This window comes from Naumovozyma castellii, chromosome 6, assembly GCF_000237345.1.
Source record: "Naumovozyma castellii chromosome 6, complete genome".
Lineage (NCBI taxonomy): Eukaryota > Fungi > Ascomycota > Saccharomycetes > Saccharomycetales > Saccharomycetaceae > Naumovozyma > Naumovozyma castellii.
In genome coordinates, this window is record NC_016496.1 from 352,533 (window position 1) to 371,358 (window position 18,826).

Here is an 18,826-nt window from a genome sequence, read left to right on the forward strand (position 1 = left end):
GTTTTCTATACGTAACATTAATGGAACATTTGACTATTTCAAATAATGATGTGTAACCTTTGATCAAATAATCATCTCGAGATTTACAGGCGGTAAAAGAAATTATATTTGCGCTCGAAAAGATAATTACTGCCTCCTGGTTTTTGTTATTCTAAATCCTTTGATTAAGACCGTATCTTTCAATTAGGAACAAATGTCGTTTGAAGTAGGTACGAGATGTTGGTATCCAAACTCTGAAGCAGGATGGATTGGTTGCGAAGTCACCAAAAACGACTTCCAAGACGGCACTTACCACATCGAATTGACATCCGAGACAGGTTTAGTAATCCCCATTGAAACGAAACACCTAGAGAGTAATAATGCAATGGAAAATAATCACGAATTTCTTCCTGTGCTGAGAAATCCACCTATATTGGAGGCTACACATGATTTAACTACCTTGTCCTATTTAAATGAACCAGCTGTGTTGCATGCCATTAAGGAACGTTATAATCAAAGAAATATTTATACTTATTCGGGGATTGTTCTTATTGCGACAAATCCATTTGATAAAGTGGAGGAATTATATTCCTCAGAAATGATTCAAGCATACGCAAGGAAGAATAGAGATGAGATGGCTCCACATATTTTTGCCATTGCTGAAGAGGCATATAGAGAAATGATAAATAATGATCAGAATCAAACAATAATTGTTAGTGGTGAATCAGGTGCAGGTAAGACTGTTTCTGCAAAATATATAATGAGATTTTTTGCATCTGTTGAAGAAGAGCATTTTAATAAAGAAGGTGACTCAAAACATCAGGAGGAAATGTCAGACATTGAGGTAAAAATTTTAGCGACGAACCCAGTAATGGAAGCATTTGGGAATGCCAAAACTACTAGAAATGATAACTCGTCTAGATTTGGGAAATATTTACAAATACTATTTGATTCAAATAAGAACATTATTGGTTCCAGTATAAAGACTTATTTGCTGGAAAGGTCGAGATTGGTATTTCAACCAACTTCAGAAAGAAACTACCATATATTTTATCAAATGTTATCAGGTCTATCCTCAGATATGAAGAAGCAGTTATATCTTACCAATGCTGAGGATTTCTTCTACTTGAATCAGGGTGGCGAGAGTACTATTAATGGTATAGATGATTCTTTGGAATATTCAACCACAATAGAATCATTATCCACAGTTGGAATAGATACTGAAGTGCAGCTTCAAATATTTAAAATTTTAGCTGCGTTATTGCATATTGGTAACATTGAAATCAAAAAAACAAGAACAGATGCAACATTGTCTTCCACAGACCCTAGTTTACAAAAAGCATGCGAACTCTTGGGATTAGATCCCTTAACGTTTTCCAAATGGATCACCAAAAAACAAATTAATACTCGATCTGAAAAGATCATTTCCAATTTAAGTTTTAACCAAGCTTTAGTTGCTAGAGATTCCGTGGCAAAATTCATATATTCATCATTATTTGATTGGCTAGTTGGAAACATAAATAATGTTCTCTGTACCTCTCAAGTCTCAGAGACAATTAACTCATTTATTGGTGTGCTCGATATTTATGGATTTGAACATTTTGAGCAAAATTCTTTCGAACAATTCTGTATCAATTACGCAAACGAAAAATTACAACAAGAATTTAATCATCATGTCTTTAAATTGGAACAAGAAGAATACGTAAAAGAAGAAATCGAATGGTCATTTATTGAATTTAGTGATAACCAACCTTGCATCGATCTTATTGAAAATAAATTAGGGATCTTATCATTATTAGATGAAGAAAGTAGACTCCCAGCTGGGTCTGATGAATCATGGACAACTAAACTTTATCAGACATTTAATAAGCCTCCGTCAAATACAGTATTTGGAAAACCTAGATTTGGCCAAAATAAATTTATCATTAGTCATTATGCTGTTGACGTAACATATGAAGTCGATGGATTTATTGAAAAGAATAAAGATACTATATCAGAAAGTCAATTGGAAGTATTGAAAGCGACAACTAATCCAACATTAGCTACTATCTTTGAATTTTCTGAAGCTGAAAATAAAACAAACATTACTGAACAAGCAGGAACGATTCAAAGGAAAACAATTAATAGGAAACCCACTTTAGGATCTATATTTAAGAGATCTCTAGTTGAGTTGATGGAGACTATAAATTCAACTAATGTCCATTACATACGTTGTATCAAACCCAATACTGAGAAGGAGGCTTGGAAATTTGATAATTTGATGGTTCTTTCTCAATTGAGAGCCTGTGGGGTCTTAGAAACTATCAAAATATCATGTGCAGGCTTTCCTTCACGTTGGGCTTTTGAAGAATTTATTCAGAGGTATTATTTATTGGCACCAACTGATCAATGGGGTCGAGTCACCGCTGATATGGAAATGTCATTAGAAGACATGGTTGCTTTCTGCGACTTAATTTTATCTGAAAAAATTGATAGCAAAGACAAATATCAGATTGGTAAAACTAAAATATTCTTCAAAGCAGGTGTTCTAGCATATTTAGAGAAAATTAGAAGTGATAAAGTTACAGAACTTGCTGTGCTAATACAAAAGCATATCCGAGCCAAATACTATAGAAGTTTATATTTACAAGCAATGTTGAGTATCAAGAACTGTCAAAGTTTGATTAGAGGTGTGCAGAGCCGTCAACGTGTCGATTTTGAAATGAAGACAGACGCAGCCACTTTACTGCAAACACTTCATAGATCGACAAGAGTACGCTCACAAGTTTTTGAGACTTTGAAAAACATTTTGGAAGTACAGACAGCTATAAGACGTGTGTTGGTGAGTAACTTTATTCAACGTGAATTTGAATCACGCTCTGCAATCATGATTCAAAGCAAGATAAGAGCTAACTCCCCGAAACATAGATACCAAACATTGAAAACGGGAACTATATTGATTCAAGCATTAGTTAGGAGGAAGCAATCTCAAGAAAAGTTGAAACAATTGAAGATTCAAGCGGAATCCGCTGCCAGTTTGAAGAACTCCGCTGCTGGAATTCAGAAAGAACTTATCGGATTCATTGAAGAACTTATTTCAAATATTAAAGAAAACGATGCCAAGACTACTGAATATAAAAGTCTCTTGAAGCATACTTCTTTGCCAGTTGTTACTGGTACTAATGAAAGAACCGCAGCATATATTTCGACCAAGAACCAAGTTGAAGAGGATAAAGTAACTATACGAACGATTTTAACTAAGTACGAAACGTTAAAAGATCTTTGTCGAAAAGAATTAAAGTCCTTAGAATCTCTGGAGAAAGGTGTCAACGATGAAAAATTTGCATCGTCTTTGCAATCAAGCCTGGAACTAATAAAGAGAGATATTTCAGACTTAAGGATTAATGCAATTGAGAAGGATAATGAACGAACTTCTACTTCATCCGAATTGAAAGATGGCACCGATTGTACCGATAATGCTGTTGTCCAAATATTGACTAAGAGACAAGGAGACTTGATTAACGACCTTGTTAATGTAGTTTTTCTAGAATTCCAAATTCCCCAAAGAGGGAGAACAAAGGATTGCGAACATTTCTATCCAGTAAAGTTACTAATATCCATTGTAAATCTGATGAACAAATTTGGTTTAAGAAAGAGTTCACATTCCATCTTGAAACAGACTGTACAAGATTTAATAGGTAAGATTTCATCTATGGATGCTAAGAAGTGTGTGACATTTGGGTTGTATTGGATAATCAGTCTTCACAAACTTTCCTCTCTCCCACAAGAACCGGCTGTACTTAATAAATTACAAGACAAATTTTATAAGACCTGGTTAAAGCAATGTTTCAATCAAATGAAGACTGTGGACTCCATTCTCATTCTTTTTGATACCATTTCCGAATTCACATTGTTTTTCCAAGGCACAACAGAATTATTAACAAACATCATCACTGCTCTTCTCCAACATATTAATGCCAAATGGTTTAATGATTTATTAATAAAACAAAATACTCTATCATGGACCCATGGACTAGAGAAGGATTCTGAGATCAAGAAAGTATTGGATTGGTGTAATTCTCACAAGATAAGGAATTCCACCGAATATTTACGCAATGTTAACCAAGCATGCAAATTATTACAGTTAAGAATATCGAACATTTCTGATTTCCAACTTGTTTGTGAGTTTTGTTATGATCTAAGTTCTTTACAAATGCACGCATTGTTGACTAAATACAGACCCACACAATTTGAAAAACCGATCCCTGTGGACGTGTTGAATCACCTCTCGAATACTGCGAGAAGAGAGAGAACAACAATGAAGAGGGAACTCACATTGGATGCAGGCACTGAAACGTATTCAGTTGAAAATCTTTTCCAAGGCCATCCTATTGAAGCAAGCGACGAACATGATGACATCAATCAACTCATTAATCAACTACCCTCAGATAAGGACTTCCCAGTAATTAAGGAACTTGGGAGTCTGTTAGCCTAATGTAGATCACATATATAGAACTTTATAAACGCATAGAATAGAACTTAATTGTTATTATCGTCACAATTCACGGACGGGTGGTTACCCGAAAGTGTTGCATAATAATTTGACAGTCCGAATACACCTTGCAATATTCAATGAATGAATGGACTTTACGTTCTTTGTCACTGAATGTTACTTAATAAACACAAATCAAGTTTTTGTATCAGCAATCGATAGACCAATTAACCGTCTGGGAACGCATCGAATTATGTCTTCCATTATAACATCCCTAACACCAAACCAAGTCAATGATGAATTGAATAAGATGCAAGCCTTTATTAGAAAGGAAGCTGAAGAGAAGGCCAAGGAAATTCAATTGAAAGCTGATCAAGAGTATGAAATTGAAAAGACAAGCATTGTTCGTAATGAAACAAACAATATCGACGTCAATTATGAAGCAAAGTTGAAGAAACTTTCCTTGAAGCAACAAATCACTAAGTCTACGATTGCTAATAAGATTAGATTGAAAGTATTGAGTGCTAGAGAGCAATCATTGGACCAAATATTTGATGAGGCTAAGGAAAAGCTAGCAAGTCTTGCTAAGAATGAAAGTACTTATAAGCCTATTTTACAAGCTTTAATTTTGGAAGCACTATTAAGACTATTGGAGCCAAAGGTTATAATCAAAGTTACTGAAAAGGATGCCAAGTTGGTTCCATCTTTACTCGATGGTTTGAAGAAACAATACAAAGAAATTACCAAGAAAGATATTGAAATCGTTGTTTCCAAGGAACATTTAAGCAAGGATATTGCTGGTGGGTTACTTGCCACTGATGCCAATGATAAGATTGAAGTTAACAATACTTTAGAGGAAAGATTGGAACTGTTGAGTCAAGAAGCACTTCCTGCCATTAGATTGGAGATGTTCGGTCCATCCAAGACCAGAAAGTTCTTTGACTAAGCCTCCTTCTCCTTTTCTTTTCTCTCCACCCCATTATTTACCTAATTATAATAGAATAATATACTTATCTCATTTACATAAACATCTTTCAAACGAATATCTGCCATTAATTTGTTTATTTAGAACATGTTGCAACGTGTAAGCCGTTTCCAATGAAAAAATAATTGAAGAACAGGCATCCTTTAGTTTGCAAATCAACACTTGACAAACAAACCAAATCGCCTTTGAATGGAAGTACTCCTAACATAACTAACCATAAAGATTAATCTAATACCTTCCCAATCTGGATAATTTACTTGTTAATAACTTCAATCTTTATTTCAACAACTAGCTGGTCCGTGGAATAGTTATGCTCGCTAATGCTAATTCGATCGCCTCCTCATCTTCCATGAATATTTCACAACCGCTGTCGTCATATGACATTAAAGTGATCCAATATAAGTCAGCCCTTTATAGATTAACTGATTTAACTAATTACCTTAGCCTGTTATCGACCAGTTTACAAAAAAATAAGACTCAACAAATAATTCCATTAATCAATTACATTCTATCCCTATGTGACGGACACCTTTTCAACGTTCATCCTGTATTAAGAAAACGATATTTATTATTATGTGAATTCAAACCATGCAAAAATTTAGAGATTGTTCCAGCATTATCTACCAACTTTATTGAGTTAGAAGTGGAATTTCCCACGATATCCACTGACTTAGAACTGTTCAAGCAAAAAATATATGATAATTCACTACAATGGAAACTATTGTACTCGTTACAATCCCTAACTGATAATGCTACTAAGATATATAATAGAAAATTAAGGCAAATTCGTTTGGAAAGAACAACAAGAGGATCTCAGCCCTTCGATATCAATTGCGTAAAAGATATCCTTCAATCAAAGGAAATGAGCCTTTGTTTAGACTTTGCAGTTCTGATTAGGGATCCTATCAAGGATACCACTAATAGAGCATTTATTAAGTTACAATGGCAAGTAATGGATAAAGTAATAAAATGCATACAGGAACAAGTTTTCCCTATCATCCGAATATATAATAACCAGCTACAGAAATTTTCGAGGACGAAACTTCTCTCTGATTTACCCTGTAGGCAATATTCGTTGCATAGGGTATATGCTACATATTTAAGGTTAGCGAACATATTGGATATAATGTTTAATCTTATTCGACAGATATATCTACCCAATAGAGATAGTTTGCGAGATTTAAGATTCAAATTGGTGACAAAGAATGTGATATCATATGAGGAACTCTTGAAACAATTAGAATCGATTTCAGAAGCAAGAAGCGTTCCATTAATGGATGAATTGTTGAAAATTTTGGGTAGCTATTCGAGAAGTGATGTCGCCATCTTTCACGTGGAAACTATTGTCATACTTGAAGAATTCAAAAAAGGACTTTCTAAGAGTATGCTGTTGGCAAGAAAAGTCTTAAGCTTAATAACTCAATGGTTGGAGATGTGGAAATTTGGAGTCAATAATAAGGAAGCTCTTGATAAAATCTCGAATCTAAATGAACGACAACTAATGAAATTTTATAATGAAAGAGTGGTGGTAGATAAATTAACTCACCTAGAAAAAAGAAATGCAGCTTCGAAGATTGCTATTTCTGAGTGCTCCTCACCGTCACCGGCAATGGATGATAATAAGATGCGAAGGCGACTTTCTGTGAGAGTTACATCCTCTAATGGTGCATCGCCTCAAAAACTTTCTCCATTGCAAAGAAGCAGAAGTTCCTCTATTGAACATGGTAGTAAGTTAATAATCTCACCCCTTGTGCGGTCTCAACACAAGAAGGATTTGAGAGCACCTGATCGTTCTTCTCCAACTATTTCGAGGAAGGGATCTATCGTAGACCAGTTAACCAAAGGGACTAATGATGATGGGGGAGTGCCTTCTCGAATAAGGGGGAACCGTCCAAGATCGTCCTCTTTACAGTCTTCATTTACTCCAAAGAAGCCGACAAGACAAAGACCTCCTCCTGAATCGATTGCCCAGCGGTCGAACTCTTTGGAAGCCACGGCGACTTTGAATCAAAGGATGATACAGAATACTGTAAAACACTTAATGGTTCGTCCTAATAGTAAGATATCCAAGATGAGCGAACGTATTGACGTGATATCCCCCCCTCCATCCATTTCCATAGCAAATGCATCATCAACATCGACATCCTCCTCTAGTTCTTCAAATCAAAGTTACTCCAGTACATCAAGTAGACCTCCATCTCCAATGCGCAAAAAGAATTTAACAACTCTGAACCATTCCAGTGCTAAACCTTTAAAGGGGAAATACAAGACTGAAGAGACTAACAAGGAGCCTTTGCCTAATTTTGATGCACTAACGCTAGACTTAGAAACCGAGATAAAGGAGGAGGTAGCTGATAATGAAGATGACAGTGAGGACAGTAATACAACTACTGAGAAAATTACCAAAAAGGTAAGATTTGTTGGTGTTCCTGCGTTTCAGGAGGACGAAGACCCGATACCCACAAGGAAAGGGTGGTACAAGAAACCCCCTGTTTTGTATTATCCACCTATATCCGCCCAAAATTCCATGCTTATGAAGATTCGATTGAGACAGGAAGGTACTGCCTTCAAAACAAGCTTAAGGAAACAGAATAAGGATGATGCTGACGATGAGGGTAAGAGGGCTCCCGTTATACTAAGCATGAATGATGTTGCCGTGAAGGAGAGTCCGACCCGTCGGCTGGCAGCCAAGTTGAGAGAAAAGCTCAGATAAGCTGCAAAACCTAGCATTACACGTACATATTAAATATTCTAATCAATTAATGATCCAAATGGCTTTTACAGTCTATACGGTATTATCAACTAAATTTTGCGTCGCTGCTATACGGAACGCGTTGTTTTCTTGTTGAAATTTTCTTGTCAGTCACGTAAACGTCAAGTGGAATACTCAGATTGCTTGTTTGTCGATTAAAGCAATCGAAGCAACTGAACTGAACTGACTTGAAGTGTGGTAGTAACGTGTAGCTGACTGTTTTGAATCAGAGAGAAAAAGTGAAAAGAATAATGTTAAACTTCAATCAATTGGTCTCACTGTTTGCCCTGTTCACGTGGCACATTGTTGAGTTCGCCTCAGCATCATCTTCCTCTTCTAGTTATTCACCAATGGTCCTTTCACTACCTGCATTTACCACTGAATGTTTATATCATGATATTTTGAACGATGAAGACACTTTGGTGGTTAGTTATCAAGTTATGACGGGTGGTAATTTTGAAATTGATTTTGAGATTACTGCTCCAGACGGATCCCAATTAGTCCTAGAGAAACAAAAGAAGTATTCCGATTTTGTATTGAAATCATTCGGTTTGGGTCAATACACTTTTTGTTTCACGAATTCTTATGGGACTGCTTTAAAGAAGATTGAATTCACTTTGGAGATGGAAAAGAAATTGGATAATTCTAATGTTAACGCTGAAGATATCGTCGCATCAAATGCCATTGAAGAAATTGAAAGAAACTTGAATAAGATTACCAAAACTTTGAACTATTTAAGAGCAAGAGAATGGAGAAATATGTCTACCGTGGAATCCACTGGATCAAGACTAGTTTGGTTGTCATTATTAGTTATGGGTGTCATGGTTGGTATTAGTGCCGTCCAAGCCTTTGTCATTCAATTCTTCTTCAAGAGTCGTCAAAGAAATTTCGTTTGATCCAATGATGTATATGTGTAATGTGTATATAATATAATTAGCAATACATTTTAAAAATGATTTCAGAAATTATATATTTACCACTGTTAATATGAACGTTAATAAAAAGGAACCTTTAAAGAATCTATTGTCTGTTAGATTTGCCATTCTGGATGAATCAATGTTCAGCATTTTCAAAAACCCATCCTTGGTCATTATTTCTTTATTGATGACAAGTATATTTCCCCTCATCAACCATCGAACTGATATTAGACTCAATAATCCCACACCGATGAGTATAGATGATAATTTACCCACTATAATACCTGCGACAATGCCAAAAAGAGAACCAAGACATAATTGTCTGTATTGAGGTTGTTTTTTAACCACAGGAGGTTGGATCGTAATTTCATCTTCAACGAGGGGGGCGTCATTATGAATGAGATGAGTAGTCGAGGTTAACTTCGGAATGGACCATAATCCTCCAGTGAGCATGCCTGCTCCAAACAAAGCCTTGACAGTAAATGAAGATGGAGCCTTTATATATCCTATTCTAGAGCTAGATCTAGCAGCTGGCAATGCCAGTCTGTTGATCCCTAACCTTGATAAGTTGACAAATGATAATTTGGAAGCAAACATATGAAGTAACTTAAATGTAACGGTCGCTTTGTTCAGTGTACCATCCTTGTAGTTTGGTCTGTAGTTCAACACTTTTTTCCTCCCTTATTAACAGCATCGGAGAGTTCAATTAATCGACAAGCGTTGAGACATTATGAACGACACAATTTCATCGGGTTCGATAATTAAATACATTATTTACGTACTATTTAGTAGTTGGAGCTGTCGTTGGCCGATTGCTATCCTGGTCAACCTGTTGACGCCTACGGGCACCCTCTCTAGCCCAGAATTCATCTCTATATATCTCCCAACCCTCTTGTACTTCAGCACTGAATGCTCTGGGAATCAATATCAATTTTACATCAACGGCACCAATTCGAGGTTGTGATCGTAGGGCAACACTTCTCCAAAATATAACTATTGTATTCTGTTCAGCTAATCTAAGAAGATTGGTTAAGAAGTACAAATTGCAATATGCAATCTTTCGACTCATATATCGGATTAAATCTGCCACTCTTTCATCCCACATGGAGCCCACTTTCACTAATTTCACGTTAAATTGTCGAAGCCCCTTATTAGCTGAAACAAAGAATCGTCGAGGAATAATTATTGTTCTTTTGTATTGCCCACTTAATCGAAACAAGACCAAAGTAATGAGGATGAAGCAAAGTGTAAATTGAAGAGAAAATCGATACATTTTACCTAATGATCGTCCCAAGTCATCATCAAAGTACAACTCATAAAGAACAAACCCAGCTACACCGGTTAAGCAAGATATAAAGCACGTAAATTGCCATTTTAATTTTCTTTCTTGACGAGCTTGCTTCCTTAGATCATCTTCTAAGATTAATAAATTTCTAAATATTTTGGATGCTGGAGAAATATCGCTAGAGCTTTTCAAGTTCTTCCCACTTGATGTTCGACTGTTTGATCTTTTACGGATGCTATTTTCGTCTTTTTGATTATCTTTGATTGAAGGCATTAGATTCTTATCGGTGTTGTCTGAGCCGGAATCAGATTGGGAGCTTGCTTTCACATTCTCTATTGGCTCTATTGGATCAGTCATTTTATCAATTGGTTTATTTTTCGGTGTCAGATTCTTATTCTCAATTGGAGAAGCAGCAGCATTGATATTAAAGTTTTCTTCTTCATTATTGCTCAATTTCAAGGTCGGCAACACTAATTCTTCTTGATTGCTGCATCCTTCTTCCATATCCCCTTTTGTAGTTATCGGCAATGATGGGAGATATATCCACTCTTAAGCCACCTTATGAATAAGATCGTCTGTTTAGGTTGGTTCTGTGACTTGTAGTTGAGATTCGTTAAGGATCAAAATTGAAAAAATATCAGTTAGCACTATTCTAGTTCACTATGGAAACGCCATAACTAAACCCAGTTAACCCAAACCCACACTTCAATGTTGGATTACATGGAATACGTTGTCAAAACATTCCACCAGCTTACCAATTGGAATCCTCAGGCCAATAGCTATGAACATCTTACTGATACTTCAGAGGCCCTACTGGATTTCACAATACCCAATTCTTTCAAATTCCAATTATCCAATAACTCCTCTCCTTATACATATAATACCCTGGAGATTACTGCAAGACAAAATAATAGGCATCCTCAAAGGATTAATGGTTATTTGACCTATTTGTATACAAATGTGAAGAACCTTCACGATGCGATACATAATTCTAACGATATATCATTACAGGATGCTACGCAGACGTATAAGCATGTTCAACCGTCCTTTAATACAAAAAAGAAATCAATTGTAGATCACGAAGGGGAGAATGCGTCTCTTTATTACGGTAGAATATATTATCCGACTTCTGATCTGGAGGCGATGGTGATGAAACGGTTGAAGCGAAATAGTCAACTTACTTTCAAATGGCTGAGCAGTCCCATTAACAATCTAAACATATTAACCATATATTGGCAATTAAAAACAAGACAAGATAGAAATTTGCATGAATTTATATATTCAACTAATGATTCTCTTTGCGGTTATAGGGTTCTTCATAATTTTGTTTCAGGTTCCTCTAAATTCAACAATTCTCTTTATAATAATTCATCATTATCGGTTGGTGGTGAAGTATGGCTTAGTCTCAAATCTCACAATCCTGGGGGGTCTACAAGCATTAGGTATTGCACGCATTCAGCAAATACAGGACGACCCTTGACATTGACGTTTTCTTACAACCCATTATTTGGTCATATCTCATCTACTTACGCTGCTAAGACTGGTTTGAATTCTACATTTTGCACTAGGTATGACTTTAACATTTATTCTATAGATTCGAATTTAACTTTTGGATGGGAGTTCTGGAAGAATAACAGTGATAATAGCAAGCTTAAAGAACCTGATACTAATGTGAACTCATTGTCGGGAAATTCGTCTTTGGAGGTGTCTCCTTTAATTAACACAAGTCAACAAAAACTATTAAATGATTTAACCTATACATTTTCCTCATCCTTAGAAAAAATTGATAAGGAAAAGACTGCAATTGAAAAATTTCAAAAGAAGATTAACGAATCTAATTTTACAAATGTTTGGAAATTTAGTACTTCACTAAAAGATAAAAATCTGAAGATTAAATGGGAAGGTAAATTCAAAGGGTTTTTGCTGTCGGCAGGAACGGAATTATATTCAACATCTTCAATAATACAAGATATTAATGGTCAAACAAATTTTAAACATCAAAAAAATGAGAGGGTGATGCCCTTATACCCTGGCAAATTTGGATTCCAATTACAATATTCTAAGTAAAATAATCAAATAATTATTGTATATATATATTCACTTTCTTCTTTGACGTTTTCCTTTTATAGAATGTTCATATTGATTTAACTCAAACCTCAGATTCTCTGCCATTTCATTATCATCATATCCATCCAATTGGAACCATAGATTATAACCAGTCAGCCTAGTGCCAATCTCAATGATCCTATCCATTTGTTTCTGTACTTCTTCTACCTTATTTACACTGTTTAGTAGAATCGATTTAAATTTATTTTCAATACCTGAAAACTTTATTGTCATGGTAGAAAATAATGGCAAAACAGGTGGATCTGCCATGGCTAAATATTCATTCATGGTCATCTTATGCCTCTTAAGATGTTTCTCCATATCTTTTTTATTATGAATCACAATCCAAGATATGATATATTCTTCTGAGTCTTTTACAAACTCTATAATGGCATCATGTGGCAGAATATACCTCGCATGTGTGTATTCCAAATATTCAATGATAAGTTTTGCACCATTGACATATTTCTGCTGGAAACCAGTAAGCTGATTTGATTTATCATGATTGACATCTGATGTGGAGCGTCGTTTGTATTTCCTTTTCGCAGGTTTTAGTACATTTCCGTTTTCATCCAGTATTTCTTTCTTGACTGAGTCAACAGAATTTACTGGTTCATCCTTTGGAATATCCTTGGTATTGTCTGCTTTGCTATCAATTGATTGACCGTGATCCTGGCTCACAGTCTTTGTCTTTTCCATGTTTGAGATAGGTTTCTCCTTTTTGTCCCCGAGTGTTCCTACTTCACTTGTTTTAGGATGCTCATTCTTATTCGTCGAGCCTGAATTATCTGCTGAATTTGTTTTGTCCATAGAAACTTTCAATTGAGGTCCTTGTTCTTCTTTTTCTTCCTGTTGTTTTTGTTCTTTTTCCTTAATTATTGCTTGTTTTGTTTTCTCCGTTGGTCCAATAGGGGATACCCAACCTGGAGGTGGTGGCATTCTTCTGGCTATTCCAATGAATGCTCTAAATTTTTCAATCTCTTCAAGGGATGCACCTCCAGCAGCAACTACTGACATCAAATTATTTAGTTTCAGATCCTTTTTGGCCATTCTGTTTAGATTGGCAATCATTTTAGGATCATTCATTGGAGGTGACATTTCTGAATTCGGTGACAGTGATGTACCACTGGTGGGTCCCAATCCCTTCTTATTTAAATCACTTGAGGAGTTGAAAGACATTAAAGATGTCGATGAATTTGATCGTGGTTGCTTTTTCACTAGTTTCCCCTGTTCTTTCAATTTTTTGAATTCTTCTTTCCTCTTTTGCTTTTCCAGTTCATATGGGAGTTTTGCCTTTGCCTTCATCTCCTTCTGCAGTTCTTTTTCCTTTTTTCGTTGTAATTGTTTCCTTTTCCTTTCTTCCATTCTTTGTGTTTTCAACTCTAATTCTACTTTCTTCTTCTCTTCCTTTTCTTGTTTCTTGGCATCTTGTTCCAACTGCCATTTTTTTTCAATTTCTTCATCTTTTAGAATAAATAATCTAATGGGGAAAGTATGTGGACCTGCTAGCATATTACAATCGGACATCTTTTGCATCTTATCTTTAATTAAAGATGTAATACCATTCTCATCGCCCTCATTCTCCACACTAGCACTTTTCCTCTTCCTACCAACAATTGTCATAGGTGTCACTGGTGCAATTGGTGTTCTGATAGGTTTGGACCAATAAAGTTCAAACATTTCACCTTTAATCCAAGATTTTCTTGAGTTTAACAATGAGGTATACAGGACCCCAGAATCTTTCACAGAGAGTGGATACGATAGAGTGGAATTATATTCTGGTGGTTCAATGGTGCATGGCAAATCGCCAACGATGTCGAAGGGTCTCCCAGTGTTCCTTGAAGAGTGGTCGTTGTTATGTGATTCATTGTCGTCCTCTTCAGAGGCGGATACAGAAGCAGTAGATGATCTTCGCCTTCTTCTTCTTCTATTGACATGCGATGTCGGCTTGCGTGATGTGTATGGCTCCTCTTTAACCCTTGTACGTAGTGTGACTGCCATTTGGGATCTTGCTAGTTATGTTACTCTTGGTTTGAGATTTGTAGTTTGTTGTTATAAATCATGTCTGAAGAGTAAATTTCAAATTTCGGCAAATAACTATAAAAGCATAATAAATATATTAATTACGTATATACAAGGAATATTGCATCTATTTTATTTACGGAATTGAAGATGGGTTGACTGACGAGCGAATGGCAGGATCCACATTGGCATTGGTGCTTGTATTAGCTGCAGATTCAGACGTGGATGGAATACTCTGTGCCGTGGACGATGCCACTGATGTCGATGAACTGGAATCTGCACGAATGTCGTTTCTAGTTTCGTCTCTTTCTCTCATAAGATACACTCTTCTTGTCTCAACTCCCCTTACTTTCAGCTCGAGAGAATAATCGTCAGGGGTGTCCTGTTTTTTGGAGAAATACTCGTATAACTGAGATAACGATAATCTACAGGCATGACCTCTAAATTTATTGTTCCCCAGTCGAATGTTTTCAACCACTTTGATGGCAGATTTCCTTGATATTTTCGTCGGTAGATTAAACTTCTCTGGATTCTTGACTATCTCATCTATCTTATTGATGATACATTTTCTCTTGGTAAACAAAACTCTATCTTTTGAATCTCTTCTCCAAGACGCACCAAACCTTCTCTCTAACAACATTACTGACGGCTTACCGGGAAATCCCTCATAATATTCACGGGCCAAATCAATAACATTGTATAGGGCTCTATTGATTTTATAGTTTCTCGCCTGTTCCATGAGAGTTGCGGAAGCGGTATTACTTGATGAAACATTCGGTTCAGTTGTTGTTTCATTTGCCTCTCCTATTGTTGCATCATGGTTTCCGCTGGGTCCTGCTCTACCTCTTTCCATAAATAAGGGAACGTGGTACGATGTCTCTTGCTTGATTGCATTGGGACCAATTCGATCCAATGAATGGGCCGTTCTGAGCAATTGGGTATCCTCCTCCATTCTTCGATATTGTTGCATTCTCCTTGTATAATCGAGATCTGAAGACGATGAGGTGCTATCATTATTATTAATATTTTGAGCATCCTGGGGAGAAACGTTTTCATCAGAATGATCTAGGAATCTGATTCTTTCTCCCGTCATAATTCCCACAATTTCCTGAAACATATCCTTCAAATTGGAAACGTCCTCAACACAACGCTGAACGTTCTTGAACCCACTGGCCATCTTGGACATTTGATTGATGTAATACTCTTCTTGCTCCTTTTCCAATTGAGTCAGTTTCTTACTCAAATTCTCGTTTTGTTCCTGAACCTTTGCCAATTGATCCACTATGAAAGTTTGAAACGCCAGCGGGTCCAGAGGCTCCTGAACACTCCTATCATCGGCAGCGTTGTTACCGATATTAACTTCAACATCAGCATCAGCATCAGCATCAGCATCATCGCGTCCTATATTGGTGTCTGCAGCCTGTCTGTCAGCAGAACTGTCTCTTCTCCTTCGAGCGTCAGCGCCTCTGCTCCTGTCGTTGCGTGGTCTTCGATGATAGACACCATCACTATCACTGTCACTGTCACTAAAGTCACTGCTGCTGCTACTACTGCTACTGCTGCTGCCAGAATGCCTGTTGAACATCTATTAACCGTGTATCTGAATCTGTTTCCTGATGTGTTCCTGTTTGTTTCTTGCTTGTCTTTTTCAGTTTTTCGTGTCACAACAAAATAGTAAATGACTGAATGAATATATGAGTTGAATGACGGAATGAATATATGGGCTATGTAATGGCTACTTCTTTTGTCGCTTTGTGCTGCTCCTCAACATGTCTGTGATGCTCCTCTTCTGACCAGACTCCTTCTTGATCGATACTGGCTCTTCTTCTGTCTTGACACCATTGCCCTCTCGTTTCAGAACAGGTTTGATCAGATACTCTCCCTTGTTGGACACCTTACCAACGTCCTTGGACACTCTGTAGACATCCATGGTGGTCTCATCATAGATAGGTTCCAGCAATTCAGATAGTTCTTTCTGTTCCCATTCGGTATGCTCTGTATTGAACCAGTTATCCCATTGGTTCGTCCCAGGAACCAATATACACGGCATCCTATCATGCAGCCACTTCAGATTCTTAGGTGCATCTGCTGTTATTATGGTAAACGTATAGAGTGGCAATTTGCCACTCTTTTCCTCCTTCTTGACTTGTTTGCTCTCTTCCTCTTTCTTCTTTTCTTCCACAACGTCGAATGAATCATATAATCCTGCTAAAAAGGTCAATTCCCCATCTTTCCTCCTCACGTAGTATGGGATTTTCTCCTTCCCCTTCGTCTGCCACTCATAATACCCACTAACAGGTATTACGCATCTCTTGTAATGCACACATTTCTTCCAAATCCTCTTACTAGTCAATGTCTCCAACCGGGCATTGATGGTCCTATAGCTATTGAAAGAATCGATCTTACTATGAACGATCCAACTGGGAACCAACCCCCACTTCATACTCTTCAACTGATGTCCAATAGAGTACACGTTGACCATATTAGTTGGGGCCACATTGTATGATTTGTCCAAGTCTTGACCACTATCCCTTTGTTCTCCAGGTTCAGTGATCTCCAGGTGGAACCCATCCCTCAATTGATTAGCCAACTGCTCCCCATTATATTCCATGGCAAACCGTCCACACATCTTTACCTTAACTGCTGTTTCTCATGGCTCTGTTAGTTAATTGGACAGTACTTGACGTAACGTCATTTTCTCTCTTAGGAACCGATTCTGGAAAACTTGATACATAAAACAAACCAACACAAACCCTTGCCTCAGAACACCTAAGATATCGTCAAATAAGCAATGTGGAGAAGAGCAATAAACCCACGATCCACCGTCTTCAAACTCATAGCCACTGGAACAGGGCTTTTTACGCTCTCAACTGCGTATTGTTACGTATTCCATGTGCGCACATCATACAAACGAGATCCATTATATTATAAACCGGTAAGAAAGGCCCTTTGGGATGAGAGTAATAAAGGACAATTCAACCATTCTGATGCTTTGACTCAGTATGTCGAGACACTGAGAGGTTTGAAAGGAAGGGACCCGCTGGGGGAACCGTACACTAGGATTGAATTGAAGATTGCCGAGATGTTGGAGAATATGGGGAAATATGATGAAGCTCATTCTATCTATTTGGAAATGCTTTATAGGTTCTTTGATGCGTTGGTTACACCTGGGGTGATCCCTGATTTGAAGAGACCAGAGTTCATTAGGAAGGATTTGCGATTGTTAATTAAGTCCCTGGAGATTAATACAGATATTGAATTGGGGAAGAAGAATTTATTGGCCCATTTGCTTTTGGTGCAAGAGGAAGTCATGGGCAGATCCCCTGAGTTGAAGAAATTTTTCGATGAAAGGAAAAGAAAGGCTACTAGTAATGGTTTGGGCAAGAATCACAGTGATTTAAGTGGAAGTAATTTGCAAGACATCTTGAATTTGAAATTCTTTAAGACTGTGGTTAACGATGAAAATATTAAATTCGATGAAAATGGATATATGGTACTTGATATGGAAAAGAATTCTACAGCATGGGAACCCTTTAAAGAGGAGTTTTTTACCGCAAGAGATTTATATACCGCCTTCTGTGTATCCTCTCACGATGTGGGTACTGCATTAAGTTGTAAGATGACGACTTTGGAGTGGATGGTAATGGCAGATATGCCACCTGGCCAAATTCTTCTATCGCAGGCGAATGTTGGATCGCTATTATATCTTCAAGCAGAAAAATATGAAGCAGAAATTGAAAAATTGAAATCTTCATCTTCCATTGACGACACTACGAAAATAACAGACGATACCATGATAAAGAAGTTGAGAAGTCTGAATAAAAATCGTGATTCCTGCCTGCAGATGGCAAATGAATGTTATGACAATATAATAGATTTTTCCAAGAAAAACAGAAATTTAAGATATCACATCAAAGATCAATTGGATCCAGCCGTGTCACAATCAATTGCTCTATCCACTTATGGTAAGGGGATCTTGAATTTGCATAGAGGCTCATTAACTAAGGCTGAAAGATTGCTAAAGGATTCTATTTCGATGGCAAAAGAAACAGACTTTACAGAATTGTTAACAGAAGCTGAAAATGAATTAAAAAGAGCTCTTCTTATTAAGGAACAAATAATTACAAAGTCTAACAACAACCTCCCCCTGTAGATAACTAAAAATATTATAGATTTTATTATGCTATACATAGTATGTATCAAACTCTTCCAAAGAAGTAAAATTTATACTTATTATAATTGATGTGAATTTATTATTGTTACGACCGTTAAACTAAAAATACAAAATGTGGATATTTATTTTATAGAA

At 36.7% G+C, this 18,826-nt stretch overlaps 11 protein-coding genes across 11 annotated transcripts; 6 read left to right on the forward strand and 5 right to left on the reverse strand.

The window, feature by feature from the left end:
- Window positions 1–193: 193 nt before the first annotated feature.
- On the forward strand, window positions 194–4,453 carry MYO4 (myosin 4; the record flags this gene model as incomplete). The annotated part of the gene is made up of 1 exon (XM_003676965.1): window positions 194–4,453. One exon carries the CDS (start codon window positions 194–196, stop codon window positions 4,451–4,453), a length of 4,260 nt encoding a protein of 1,419 aa, XP_003677013.1.
- Window positions 4,454–4,598: 145 nt separating this feature from the next.
- VMA4 (H(+)-transporting V1 sector ATPase subunit E) lies at window positions 4,599–5,396 on the forward strand (the record flags this gene model as incomplete). The annotated part of the gene is made up of 1 exon (XM_003676966.1): window positions 4,599–5,396. The coding sequence occupies one exon, from the start codon at window positions 4,599–4,601 to the stop codon at window positions 5,394–5,396; it is 798 nt and encodes a 265-aa protein (XP_003677014.1).
- A 349-nt stretch (window positions 5,397–5,745) lies between these two features.
- Window positions 5,746–8,148, forward strand: GIP4 (protein phosphatase regulator GIP4; the record flags this gene model as incomplete). Its single annotated transcript, XM_003676967.1, has 1 exon — window positions 5,746–8,148. The coding sequence occupies one exon, from the start codon at window positions 5,746–5,748 to the stop codon at window positions 8,146–8,148; it is 2,403 nt and encodes an 800-aa protein (XP_003677015.1).
- A 290-nt stretch (window positions 8,149–8,438) lies between these two features.
- ERP2 (Erp2p) lies at window positions 8,439–9,083 on the forward strand (the record flags this gene model as incomplete). The annotated part of the gene is made up of 1 exon (XM_003676968.1): window positions 8,439–9,083. One exon carries the CDS (start codon window positions 8,439–8,441, stop codon window positions 9,081–9,083), a length of 645 nt encoding a protein of 214 aa, XP_003677016.1.
- Window positions 9,084–9,152: 69 nt separating this feature from the next.
- FUN14 (Fun14p) lies at window positions 9,153–9,701 on the reverse strand (the record flags this gene model as incomplete). Its single annotated transcript, XM_003676969.1, has 1 exon — window positions 9,153–9,701. One exon carries the CDS (start codon window positions 9,699–9,701, stop codon window positions 9,153–9,155), a length of 549 nt encoding a protein of 182 aa, XP_003677017.1.
- Window positions 9,702–9,885: 184 nt separating this feature from the next.
- On the reverse strand, window positions 9,886–10,893 carry SPO7 (Nem1-Spo7 phosphatase regulatory subunit SPO7; the record flags this gene model as incomplete). The annotated part of the gene is made up of 1 exon (XM_003676970.1): window positions 9,886–10,893. One exon carries the CDS (start codon window positions 10,891–10,893, stop codon window positions 9,886–9,888), a length of 1,008 nt encoding a protein of 335 aa, XP_003677018.1.
- Window positions 10,894–11,097: 204 nt separating this feature from the next.
- Window positions 11,098–12,456, forward strand: MDM10 (Mdm10p; the record flags this gene model as incomplete). Its single annotated transcript, XM_003676971.1, has 1 exon — window positions 11,098–12,456. The coding sequence occupies one exon, from the start codon at window positions 11,098–11,100 to the stop codon at window positions 12,454–12,456; it is 1,359 nt and encodes a 452-aa protein (XP_003677019.1).
- Window positions 12,457–12,486: 30 nt separating this feature from the next.
- On the reverse strand, window positions 12,487–14,496 carry SWC3 (Swc3p; the record flags this gene model as incomplete). Its single annotated transcript, XM_003676972.1, has 1 exon — window positions 12,487–14,496. One exon carries the CDS (start codon window positions 14,494–14,496, stop codon window positions 12,487–12,489), a length of 2,010 nt encoding a protein of 669 aa, XP_003677020.1.
- Window positions 14,497–14,653: 157 nt separating this feature from the next.
- On the reverse strand, window positions 14,654–16,102 carry EUC1 (Euc1p; the record flags this gene model as incomplete). Its single annotated transcript, XM_003676973.1, has 1 exon — window positions 14,654–16,102. The coding sequence occupies one exon, from the start codon at window positions 16,100–16,102 to the stop codon at window positions 14,654–14,656; it is 1,449 nt and encodes a 482-aa protein (XP_003677021.1).
- Window positions 16,103–16,252: 150 nt separating this feature from the next.
- Window positions 16,253–17,146, reverse strand: NCAS0F01830 (putative peptide hydrolase; the record flags this gene model as incomplete). The annotated part of the gene is made up of 1 exon (XM_003676974.1): window positions 16,253–17,146. The coding sequence occupies one exon, from the start codon at window positions 17,144–17,146 to the stop codon at window positions 16,253–16,255; it is 894 nt and encodes a 297-aa protein (XP_003677022.1).
- Window positions 17,147–17,308: 162 nt separating this feature from the next.
- Window positions 17,309–18,670, forward strand: MGR3 (Mgr3p; the record flags this gene model as incomplete). The annotated part of the gene is made up of 1 exon (XM_003676975.1): window positions 17,309–18,670. One exon carries the CDS (start codon window positions 17,309–17,311, stop codon window positions 18,668–18,670), a length of 1,362 nt encoding a protein of 453 aa, XP_003677023.1.
- Window positions 18,671–18,826: the final 156 nt, after the last annotated feature.